General features: G+C 41.5%; 1 protein-coding gene across 1 annotated transcript; it reads left to right on the top strand.

Moving 5' to 3' along the window:
* The first annotated feature begins 421 nt into the window (after nt 1-421).
* On the top strand, nt 422-10,699 carry lrpap1 (low density lipoprotein receptor-related protein associated protein 1). Its single transcript, XM_056371968.1, has 8 exons — nt 422-710; nt 2,546-2,690; nt 4,735-4,865; nt 5,344-5,464; nt 7,525-7,680; nt 8,575-8,657; nt 9,695-9,871; nt 10,326-10,699. Exons 1-8 carry the CDS (start codon nt 549-551, stop codon nt 10,392-10,394), a joined length of 1,044 nt encoding a protein of 347 aa, XP_056227943.1. The 5' UTR covers nt 422-548; the 3' UTR covers nt 10,395-10,699.
* Nucleotides 10,700-10,863: the final 164 nt, after the last annotated feature.

The raw sequence follows: 10,863 nt of genomic DNA, 5'->3' as shown, positions 1-10,863 counted from the left end.
AACTATAAATTTGTAGGGGAATAACCAAGATATCTTCTGATCCACGGTAAAAACAACTCCATAGGATTTTTACTGAAGGCCTGAGTTGTGTTTTGAAGGTGCATTGCCTCTTTCCTTGTTGTTATAAAACTGAATAAACAGTCTCCCAGGAACTCCCTTTAAACCTCTCCTGCAGACAGACAGCTCATCATCATACTGTACGTGCGGATGTGAGCAGCATCCAGTCACATAAACGCGTGGAGCGTTTCTATTTGCTCAGAGTTTTTGCAGCCTTCGTTGCCAGGTAACGACGCAGAACTGCATTTCAAAAATTGTAGTTCAATTAAGATCGTTTCAGCTTTACTGGTGTCAAAAAGGATGTGACAGAAAACGACATATCCCATAATGCAAGTGTTAAGGAAGTGCCCTCCCCTTTTGAGCACATGACTTGTGGTATTCCAGTGAGCCACAATAACAGACAAAGTTCGTTGTGTTGTCCAGCTAATTTTGTTGTCTAGCTAGTGATTTTCGGCCTCTTTTTGTCGTTGGTTGTGTAGAGTTATCTCAAAATGAAGCTGCAGTGTGTAGTCATTGCTCTGTGTCTCGGCGTGGGTGTAATGGCTGGGAAATACTCCCGGGAAGTGAACGAGGCGAAGCCGAGCGGCAGTGATGGACAGACGGTGGATTTCAGGATAGCCAAGCTGAACCAGGTGTGGGAGAAGGCTAAAAGGGTACGTATAGAAATCAGTCTGTAATGTTAGCAGCTGTAGCTACTGTACATAGTAACTCAACTACACTAATACAAGTAACGGCTGTTGGTGATCAATGGAGCTAACCACATTCAATGAAATGTACATAAATGGCGCCTAATGTACAGCACCTTGAAAAAACAGCATTAGCCTTGATTAAGACATAGCGTCAGCGTTCATATGCAGGGACTGAGCCGATAAGCAAGAGTCGCCATGACATATCCATAAACTGTGGTGTTCAAGGGGGGAACGTATAGTCAGCTATAAACATAGTATTCATTGCTCAATAGGCTCAGGTAGAGATGTGTACAGCCAAGATCGTGGATAATCAAGTTTAGTACTAAATGGTTGTTGGAAATACACATCGACATGACGGGAAAGCATGAGTTTGATTCTTCTATTTTAAAATAACCACTGCCAAGGGCCTTTGAGGAGGACACCAAGTTGCCCCAAGTAGACCTCAATGATCCCTGTGGTGGAAATGTGTCCACTATTAGGCAGAAGAACACTAATGTTCGAGTACTTTAAAGGTAATCTCCAACTGTAAAAATAAATAAATAAATAAAAAAGGTACTTGAGTAAAAGGTCACATAACTCCTGTCCAGTATGCCATTCTTTATTCACCAAACGTTTTCAGCTATTTTTACTTCACCAGAGTTCCTGAAGTTGTTGATTGCTCAGTCAGAGTTGACTGTCCGTAGTGACCTGGGGCTGTATTGCAGAAACTTCCTAACATGCAGATTCTGTCGTAACTGTTTGGTAACTATGGCAATTAGCAAAACTTTACAGATGAATAGTTCTTAAGTCAATGTTCCTATCCTAAAAGTGTATCACACAAGCTTCCTAACCTCCCCAAATCTTAAATAAACTCTCCTATATTTGCATAACCTTTAAGCTTTCCTGACTTTCACTTTTCCACCACTTACCTAACTTGTTTCATCCATATCGCTGCTATTTTATTGCTTTCACACAACCAACAAAATGTCAACAGGCTGAGCTTATTCATTGAGAAGCTTATGGCAGACCCTAACGTTGTGTTTGATGACAAAAAGCTTGTTAGCAGATACAGGCTTTCTAAGCCCTCTCTTATCTCCATATCCAGAGTTAGCATTGTTGTAAAAGATCATCTTTGGATTTTTCTACAGATGTTACAGATGTATGTAACACTTCTAACTCATCTGTCCTGAAGTAAAGTGCTCGTCATTGTTTTTTATTCCATTTTTTGTGGGGTTCAATGAAAAATCTAAGGGGTTACCAAAAGACCTCAGTGAGGTGGGATGAGAGAAGTAACATCAGTTGCTAGGTAACAGACATACAAGTTGATAAGCATTGTTGGACTAAGGATTCAGGATCTCCTAACCTGAGATTAGATAGGATGAAGTAAGATAAGATAGGATTCCTAAAGTTAGTTAGGATTTGCTCCTTTAATACCAAATTAGGATAATTCTTATCTGATACTCTTCCTATCTTTACTTAAGACTTAAAATAGGAGGTTTCTGTGATACGACCTCAGGCCTGTTTTCTGAACAGTGCAGACTGTGATCTTGGAGTCTGTCATCAAGGTCACAAAGGGATAAGTACTGAGCTTTAAACTGGGTAGTTTGTTTCCAGCTCTGCCTGAATAAAAGTTTCTTTAGGAGCTGACATTGATCAAACAACTTATAGTATAAATAACTTAGCTCACTTACCTATCATTGATTTGCAACTGTCACAGTGTTTTTGCTTTGTCACTGTTTCAGCTTCCCTTTTTTTTTCCTCTGTCCTCTAACTTTCTCCCTCCGTCTGTCTTATGGTATTTCTTGTTCTGGTATTGACAGATGCAGTTGTCCCCGGTGCGGCAGGCTGAGCTTCACAGTGACCTCAAGATCCAGGAAAAAGATGAGATGCAGTGGAAAAAGATGAAGGTGGAGGGGCTGGATGAAAATGGAGAGAAAGAGGCCCAGCTCCGACGTAACTTCAATGGTGAGGCAGTCTTGGCTCGCTGGTGCAGTCAGGAATAGGTTGTGTCCTCACTTTGATCTAGATTCACTATAGATTCACCCATGAATATTCAATCACCAATCTTGGCAATGCCACTAAAAGGATTTTGACATATAATCTGACAAGTAATTAACATCATTAACACCAAGGAATACATTATTCTGGACATGATAGCTTACATAATAAACTGCCATTTGGCTGGTAGAATAACAAATGTTCTACCAGCCATTTAAGTCCCAGAAGAAATTTCTCATCCCTGTTAAGGTTGGACTGTTGCTAAAGAGTCTTTTCAGGATCTCCATTTGAGATTAAGACTGCAGCTGCATCCATATGCATGCAGATTTTCATTATGTGTAGTGTGTGCAGAATTATTTTCCTGATTTTTAAAGAGAGTCACCTACACACAGACGTGTAGAGCATGCTATGAGTATTGCATTTTCAGATACTAAATTGCGTACACTAAACAGAGGTATACACCTGATCTGTGAAGAATGTATTACCAAATCAGACACAGCTTCTGTCCCTGCAGTTTCCTCAGATGGTAAAAGGTCAGGACAGGCATACTGAGACAATCAAATCCTTAATCAAATCATGATTACACCCTGGAGCTGGAGGTGTACGAGTGTGTGGAGGGATCTTCACCTCAGCAACTGCAGGCAAACACCCAACCACATACACCAGTTCTTTTTAGCATTCTGTCAGCAACAGCCAGTGGACTTCCCTCCCTGTGGCTGCTCGGGCCGCAGAGTAGTAGAGTCACTCCCTGCTCCTTTATAGGCTAAATATAAATCGAGTCACCTTCTCCCCTCTGCATCACACAGTTCTCCTTGACTCATTCTAATTGGGCTGAAAAATCATCTGTCTGTCTCCCCGTTTTTTTCTTTTCATAGCACATCTCCCTGACGCACTCAGTTTGAGATGAGACAAATCCCGACACCTTGCTTGTTGTAAATGGGTTGTTCTGAGAACGTAAGCTTATTTTACTGTTTGCACCCATTGTAGATCAAAGTGTCAAGAGCCTCAGCTGAAACTATAAAGTGTGACCTATACAAGCCAGCTAGTACCTCAGTGATTGTCATCAACTTCTTGCAGCCTGTTTATGAGGATGTTAAACTAGACCCGAGCATTTGGAAACGCTCCTAAGGAAGCATCAGCAGTTAATAAGTGACACTGATGGGTTACTACAATGTTGGGATGATGCTGAATCAGCTGCTGCAATAACAGTTAACTGGGGCAGAATAATGAGGACAGAGCCTCTTCAAAGCAAAGTCCAAAATGTTGGGACAGACAGCACTTGACTGATTATATATTGTGCTGCTCAATATTTTTTATACATAACTGACAAATATTTTACAAATTAGTTCACGAAATACAAAATACATGGCAAGCTCATCAGTTATCTGTTGTGGAAAATTTGTGTCCTGACAGTTTTTGGATGCATTTAGATTCTTTTTTTTAATTCTTTTGTTTCCTTGTATGTGCATGCAAGCTGCCAAGTTTTGGGTTGTGCAAGGTGTTCTGTTGAGTTACTGAGTGGGAGCGAAATGAGCATTTTCTTCCCTTCTCACTCTAACCTTTAAATATCGAGCTTTTTCACGATAGAAGCAGCATGACAAAGAGCACATCTGTATCACCTACTGTGTGCTACTTATGTCAAGAAAAAAGGGAAGCAAGTTTGTTCTGTGCAGCTCTCGTCACCCTCCCCAAATCTATCCTTGTTTGTTGGCCTGCCCAGTTTATTTTCAGCAGCTGATTGATTAGGGATACTTCTCCATTTTCGGTTCTCTTTTAAAAGATGTGGTGACTTTGGAATTAATGAGTTGCTGTCAAGGGTTGTGAGCCTCTGGGTAATTTCTGATGTGAAATGTTTAAATCTTGTTTAAATGATGAATATGTGTGTGTCACTTTAGATTCTCTTGGGTATCAAACAGCATCTCTGATGACAGCCTCAGTTGTTATTCCTTACAGGCTCGTGTCAGCATCATTTACAGCAGTGCAAGTAAAACTCCTCTGTTCTGTTACGCAGTGATTCTGGCCAAGTATGGGATGGACGGGAAAAGGGACACGCGAACGCTGGAGAGCAACTCCCTGAAGGACCACGACACCAAAGAGGGAGACATATTTGATGATCCCAGGCTGGACAAACTCTGGAACAAGGTGTGTGTTTGAATTTGTGTGCAAAGGAGGGAGGAAGAAAGATAATGGAATATATTTTGGGAATGATGTGACTTGATTTCATGCCCTCTTTTTCACACATTATGAGATTTTTATGCCTACCCTGTTGCTGCTGTTGGATGAAAATCTACCACAATAATTGTATGCACAAAGACATGAACCTTAAATCAGCTTAAAAAAATCTAATAAAAAGTATAACATGATTTAAATGGTTAAAAGCTTTTGAGGTCCTCACTCGGCTGCACCAGTCGTCTGCAGAGTTTAAATGCAGCTCTACTATGGTACAAATTATCTTTTGTTTTTCATAGCTGCCCATTATTTTCAAAAGCTTGTGCTTTGGCAACTATGAAATGGTTAATTTTTCTCTAAGGGACCAGAGCAGAAAAGTTCTTTAGTGATAACTTGCTCTGCTACTTTTGAGACTAACTCTTTCTGTCTTCGGTGACTCTACCTCCATCAGGCTAAGAGCTCGGGGAAGTTCTCCAACGAGGAGTTGCTGAGCCTTAAGAGGGAGTTCCAGCACCACAAAGACAAGATCCACGAGTACAACATCCTCATGGACACTGTCAGCAGGATGGAGGGTGAGCTGTGTGAATCACTCCCTTGTTCTCACGCCAAGCAGAGGTGTCACACCACCTCTGCTTAGTTTTAGTGGTATTTTGTATATATTATCTCCACTCTGCTGCTGTGTTTGAAATCTATTATGGCAATTTGAAATACAGAGGAAACCACCTCCATTTCATCCAGGTCAAATAGATCACTAAAAGCATATGATTATTGTAACCATTTTTTTCTTCCTTTATTTTCATTTCTAATGCAGATTACCATCTAATTGATATTTGTATATTTATTACATGAATATAAAGTAATGAAATGGACAGCCTTGCTCTTTATTGATTTAAAGGTAAAATCACAAACTGAGCTGTGACCCTCTCCTGCTCCAAGCCCAGTCTGAACAGTCAGGGTGAAAGCATTACAGTCCACTCACGTAACACACCTGCTGCTGTGAGAGAGCGGGAACAATAATTACACACTGTAAAAGTCCCACAACGTCAGGAGAGCGAAATAATTCACTGAGCCACGGTGCCGAAGATCACATGGCGCACAGCACATGCACATACACACGCACGCACACACATACACACACACACATACACAGTAATCTAATGTTGGGAAAACAGGCAGGAAAATCAGTCCAAAAATCACATACAGGTAAATTAGAAAGGAACCTCAGCCTTTAAAAAAAGAATTGTATGTTGTCATGTATGAAAAGAACCAAAATGAACACTGTAAGTGGACTTGGTACTTCATGACTTTAAATCAGTGGTTCTCAAACATTTTTACATGAAGGAGCTCTAAACTGACACAAATTAAACGATGGACCGATGGAGATGTTTTGTTTGTAGATGTTTTATTACAGAAAGTGTTTGAAACACATAATAGTCATACATCCTGCCATTGTGTTACACATATATGGTATAAAGAGAATAAATGATTTTCCTTTTTCCTGGGGACCCCCCCGGAACTCCCTCAAGGACCCTTGGTGTTCCCCGGACCCCCCAAATTATTTAAACAGCATTTGTAGAGGAATAATTCTCTCCCAGGTTTTTTGATCACTATCAGCGGTTTCCACTGAGCACACTTTCTGTCTTCCCAGCTCTCACTAGCTCTTTGTGCGATTCACCACTGTATGTTTTTGTATACAAGCATAATTAAAGTTCTTATACCAGAGTAACTTTAACATTTACATAAAATTTGGAGAATTTTGCAGAAAAATAAGGCCAGATTTATATTTTCTAGCTATCAGGGCAGTTTCCAAAGCAAATGTATGCAAAAAATACATAGGATGGTTATCCAGAACTCAGTACCAGGTCTGAAAGGCTCTCTGCCTGCTTCAGTGTAATGGTTATGTACATAGGTTGCAGGTATCAGACTGCACATGTTGCCACCCACTGATCAGTGCTTGTCACATCACATCAGAGCTGTGAGTTTTAAGGCGAGCTGACTGCCACGTGTCTTTCAGACTTGACTGACACTTTGCAGCTGTTTCGTGCCAGAACTTTTCCGTTAGCGCTGCACAGTGCTGTGTTATTGCCGAACAAGCCCGGGGTATTCTTCTGCCTGTCTGATGCATTTAAATATTGAGCCAATCACATGTTGCCTGGAGGGGAGTCTCAATGCATCTCCGCAGCACCACCACCTCCACCTCCATCCTCTGCCTCTCGAGGTTCCTCATTCTTCATTTCAACTCAGTTTTCCTATTCTTTTTTTTTTCTTTGGATCCAAATGTCAGCCGTTATCATTGAATTAGCGTGCCGCTGACCAGTTGGCCTTTGTTCACTGTTTACCCCCTCACCTTTTTCAAGGGTGAGACAGGCAGAAATCTCATAAAAATAAGGAGGATGCTTAAAGTTCTTATGGAAGAAAAAGTCAGCCCTGTGAAATGTAAAATGTACAGATTATTTTATAGTTACCACTGAACTCTCCTCATAAAATGCTGCTTTTCTTTCTCTCTTTTGTTGCTTGAATTTCTTCCATTCTTCTCTCTCTTCTTCATCCACCCACCCAACCCTGTCGGCTCTTGACTCCGAACCTGACTTGACACCTTGTCTCCTCTCCTTTTTTCCCTCCGTCTCAACAGAAATCCACAAGAACGTGATCTCTCCCCTGGAGGGCGACGCCAAAGAGCACGTGCTGCACCAGAGGCACACGGACCTGAAGCACAAAATGAGAGACCTCAATCAGGGCTTCGAGCGCCTCCGTAAGCTCAGCCACGAAGGCTTCACTGAAGACAGTGGTGAGGGAGACCACACACACACACACACACACACACACAACTTGTTTGTCTCTTTCTGCATCTCAGTCTCACTCTGCATTTATCTCATCATCTTAATCACTGCGATTTGTAATCATAATAACACACTGCTGCATCACAGTTGCCGAGTGTTGATACACTAATGGCTTAACACAAGTGTTTTGTGCTTTTAGTTTCAAATTGAACGTCTAAAATGAGAGAAAAATGAGAAAAAGACCATTTGAAAGAGGGTTATTTAAAACTCTCCATAGTGCTGCACCCCCTCCACTGATTTAAACCAGTTTGTCCTTGTGCTGTTAAACTCAGAGAAAACATTCATTACTCTGTCATGATTGAATTTTCCTGTAGTTTATCACCTTTTTATCTCCGTTATTCTGCCGCTTTTGGTCAAGTGGGCTGCAGGTTTGAGAGGTATGTGAGGTCTCAGTCATGTAGGTTTCACAGGGACTCTGGAGTTTAGATGAAGGCGATGCTCTTTCTGCTGATTCATACTGACTCTTTTACTTCTTTTCTACTCACTCCCCTCCAGGTTGTTGCTCACTCAACCACCTCTTGCACAAAGCAGTCTTAATCTCCTTCTGTTTTCTTCGTCTGGTTTTGTTAGTCATGCAGTTTTGCAGTACTTAAGCAGTGGCAGCAACTCAAGATGAGATCTGAATGCAAGCAGTTTTCTTCTCTTTGATATTGTGTGTATATACTAAATGACTGCGCAACCGGGGTGGCTCGTTGTTGTGAATGTATCTTATAAAATCTACTGTGACTGCTCCTCTTCAAAGCTCCCTCCCTCCGGAGTGTGCGACTATTGGTGAGGCTCCAAACTGTCTCCTCGGACTGTTTATCTCTTCATCTTTCTCTCTGTCTGTTCTTCCTCTGTAGAGTTTCGGGAACCTCGTGTGATTGAACTGTGGGAGGCTGCCAAGAGAGCCAACCTCAGTGAAGACGAGCTGGACTCTCTCAAGGTAGCTCTTAAATCTCTTATGACAGCTTTCTGGACACCTCTGCTCTCAGTCGATGGTAGATACTGCTTTTTGTTTTATCACACTGCTGCAACTTTCCTGAAACTTTTTAACCACGTGCTCTTTTGGTAACACAATTAACTTCTGTAGTGTACTTGATGGATAAGTACTACTTGTGTACGGTGAATCACGAAGCAGAGAGTGCATCTTATTATGGCCTATCTTATGCATTACACGTTTGAAATGCACAGGTATTCTACTCTCCTATCTGTGCTCCTTTCACCCTTTGTCCCATGAGCAGATGAACGCAGTGAGCAACTCAATTTAAATTTCAATTTTTTTTTTCAAAGGCATCTGGCTCCAAGATCAGATGTATCACAGGGAAATGTTCAGCTCGTATTTTCTGTGTGACATTTCCTCTCTAGTCATTTGAGATTTATATCAGCTCCTCTGTGCAGCTGTGCATGCAGTGTAGGTGAACTGAACTTGCACCCCCTGCGTGTTTGCTGCGCTCCTTTCCTATATCATTTAGGCTCTACCTCCCTCATTGTCTTGGAGAGTGGGGGAGTAGGGGGGGGGGTAGAGCACAGCCTAATCCGGCGTCAAAAAGGCATCTCTCCCTGACTCTACCTCCCTCATTCAAAATGGCCGCCACTTTCTCCAACTGTTTAGGGGAGTTTGTTTGCTGAATCTGCTAGTGTGTTTTGTCAGAGTTGATGATGGTGTTGTCTGTGGTAGCATAGGCAAGATAAAGGAGAAAATAGTTGTGGTGTGAGGAGCAGTGATGGCTGGCATTAGGGGAGTGACTCTAGGACGCCAGTGATCACTGTCTAGCCTCCTGGAGGTGTCGTGGGACCAACTAGACGAAACACTGGTGAAAGGAGGTTCCCACCTGATGACCCCAAAGACATGTTAGTTATCACTGCTCTTTAGTCTGTATAGCTAAATTAATAGTTATCATAGGACATGTTAGGGAGCTATTCAGTGAGTCTGGTCCATTTTCTGTAGCACAAGTTTCTTGTGTTTACCTTAAAAAATAGGAGGAGCTGCGTCACTTCGAGACCAAGGTGGAGAAGCACAGCCATTACCAGGAGCAGCTGGAGCTGTCCCACCAGAAGCTGCAACACGTAGAGGCTTTAGGAGACAAAGAACACATCAAGAGGAACCAGGAAAAGTACAACACACTCGCTGAGAAGACCAGAGAGATGAGCTACAAGGTAAGGAGGGACAACAAAACTGTCTATTAGCTTTTAATTCCACACACTGCCAGTGAACGCTATTGACCAATGACTGACTGCTCACCAGCTGTCCAAACTAATATGGTCGCAAAATGGGAACGGAATAAAAACTGTTATGGTGTTGAAAAATGTAGTTACAAAGAAATGAGGGACAAAGGTTAACAACACATCATATTGTTCCTGTCAAAGAAGACTCTTATTCTGGAGTTACAACACAACAGTCGTAAAGAAAAGACTGTTGGGTAATGTTGGAGAGCTCCGAAAGGAAAAGCTTTGATCAAACCTCATACAAAGAAAACCTATTTGTACCTTGTTATAAATACTGTATATTAATGTTGACGAGTATGGTCAGAAAAAAAAACATGCTGGTAATCAAAGGTATTAAAAAGCATAAATAAAAGGCATTGACATTTATTCTTTGTCTTGATTTCAGATGAAGAAACACATGCAGGATTTGTCCAACAAGATCTCTCGTCAAGGACTCGAGCACAATGAGCTCTGAGAGGCTCGACTCAAGGTCATTACGTCAGTGAAGGTTGAATGAACTGAAATAATTCCCTCCATCACCACACAGCATACACCACATTCCCCTCTATTCCCTTTCATCTACTGTAAAAAGAAGCTGTTTTTTTCATTGAAGGTTTTCTACTTTTCTAGTTATTGATTTTACAAATTGCTGAATGAATGAATTGTAGGTTGTTTGTACAGAGATTTTTTTCTTGTAAATCAGATTGATTTTATTGTGAAATTGACCTGCTCAGATTATCAAGGTACAGATTAAACAAAGATTAAATAGTTTACATACTAGTCTGGTACTCTGTAGCGACATTTATCTGTACAACTAATGACAGGCAGGTGTGGGAGAAATGTCACATTGTGGCGCAAAAACTGGAACCATGGCTTGACTCTAAGTAAGCCAAATTTTGTGGAGGTGGTTGTTGAAGAATGGACAGCAGCAGCTGAGTCAGCCT

Source organism: Seriola aureovittata, chromosome 3, assembly GCF_021018895.1.
Source record: "Seriola aureovittata isolate HTS-2021-v1 ecotype China chromosome 3, ASM2101889v1, whole genome shotgun sequence".
In the NCBI taxonomy this organism is placed as follows: domain Eukaryota; kingdom Metazoa; phylum Chordata; class Actinopteri; order Carangiformes; family Carangidae; genus Seriola; species Seriola aureovittata.
Note: the sequence above shows the minus strand (reverse complement) of the source record. Positions and strands in the feature narration are given on the sequence as shown.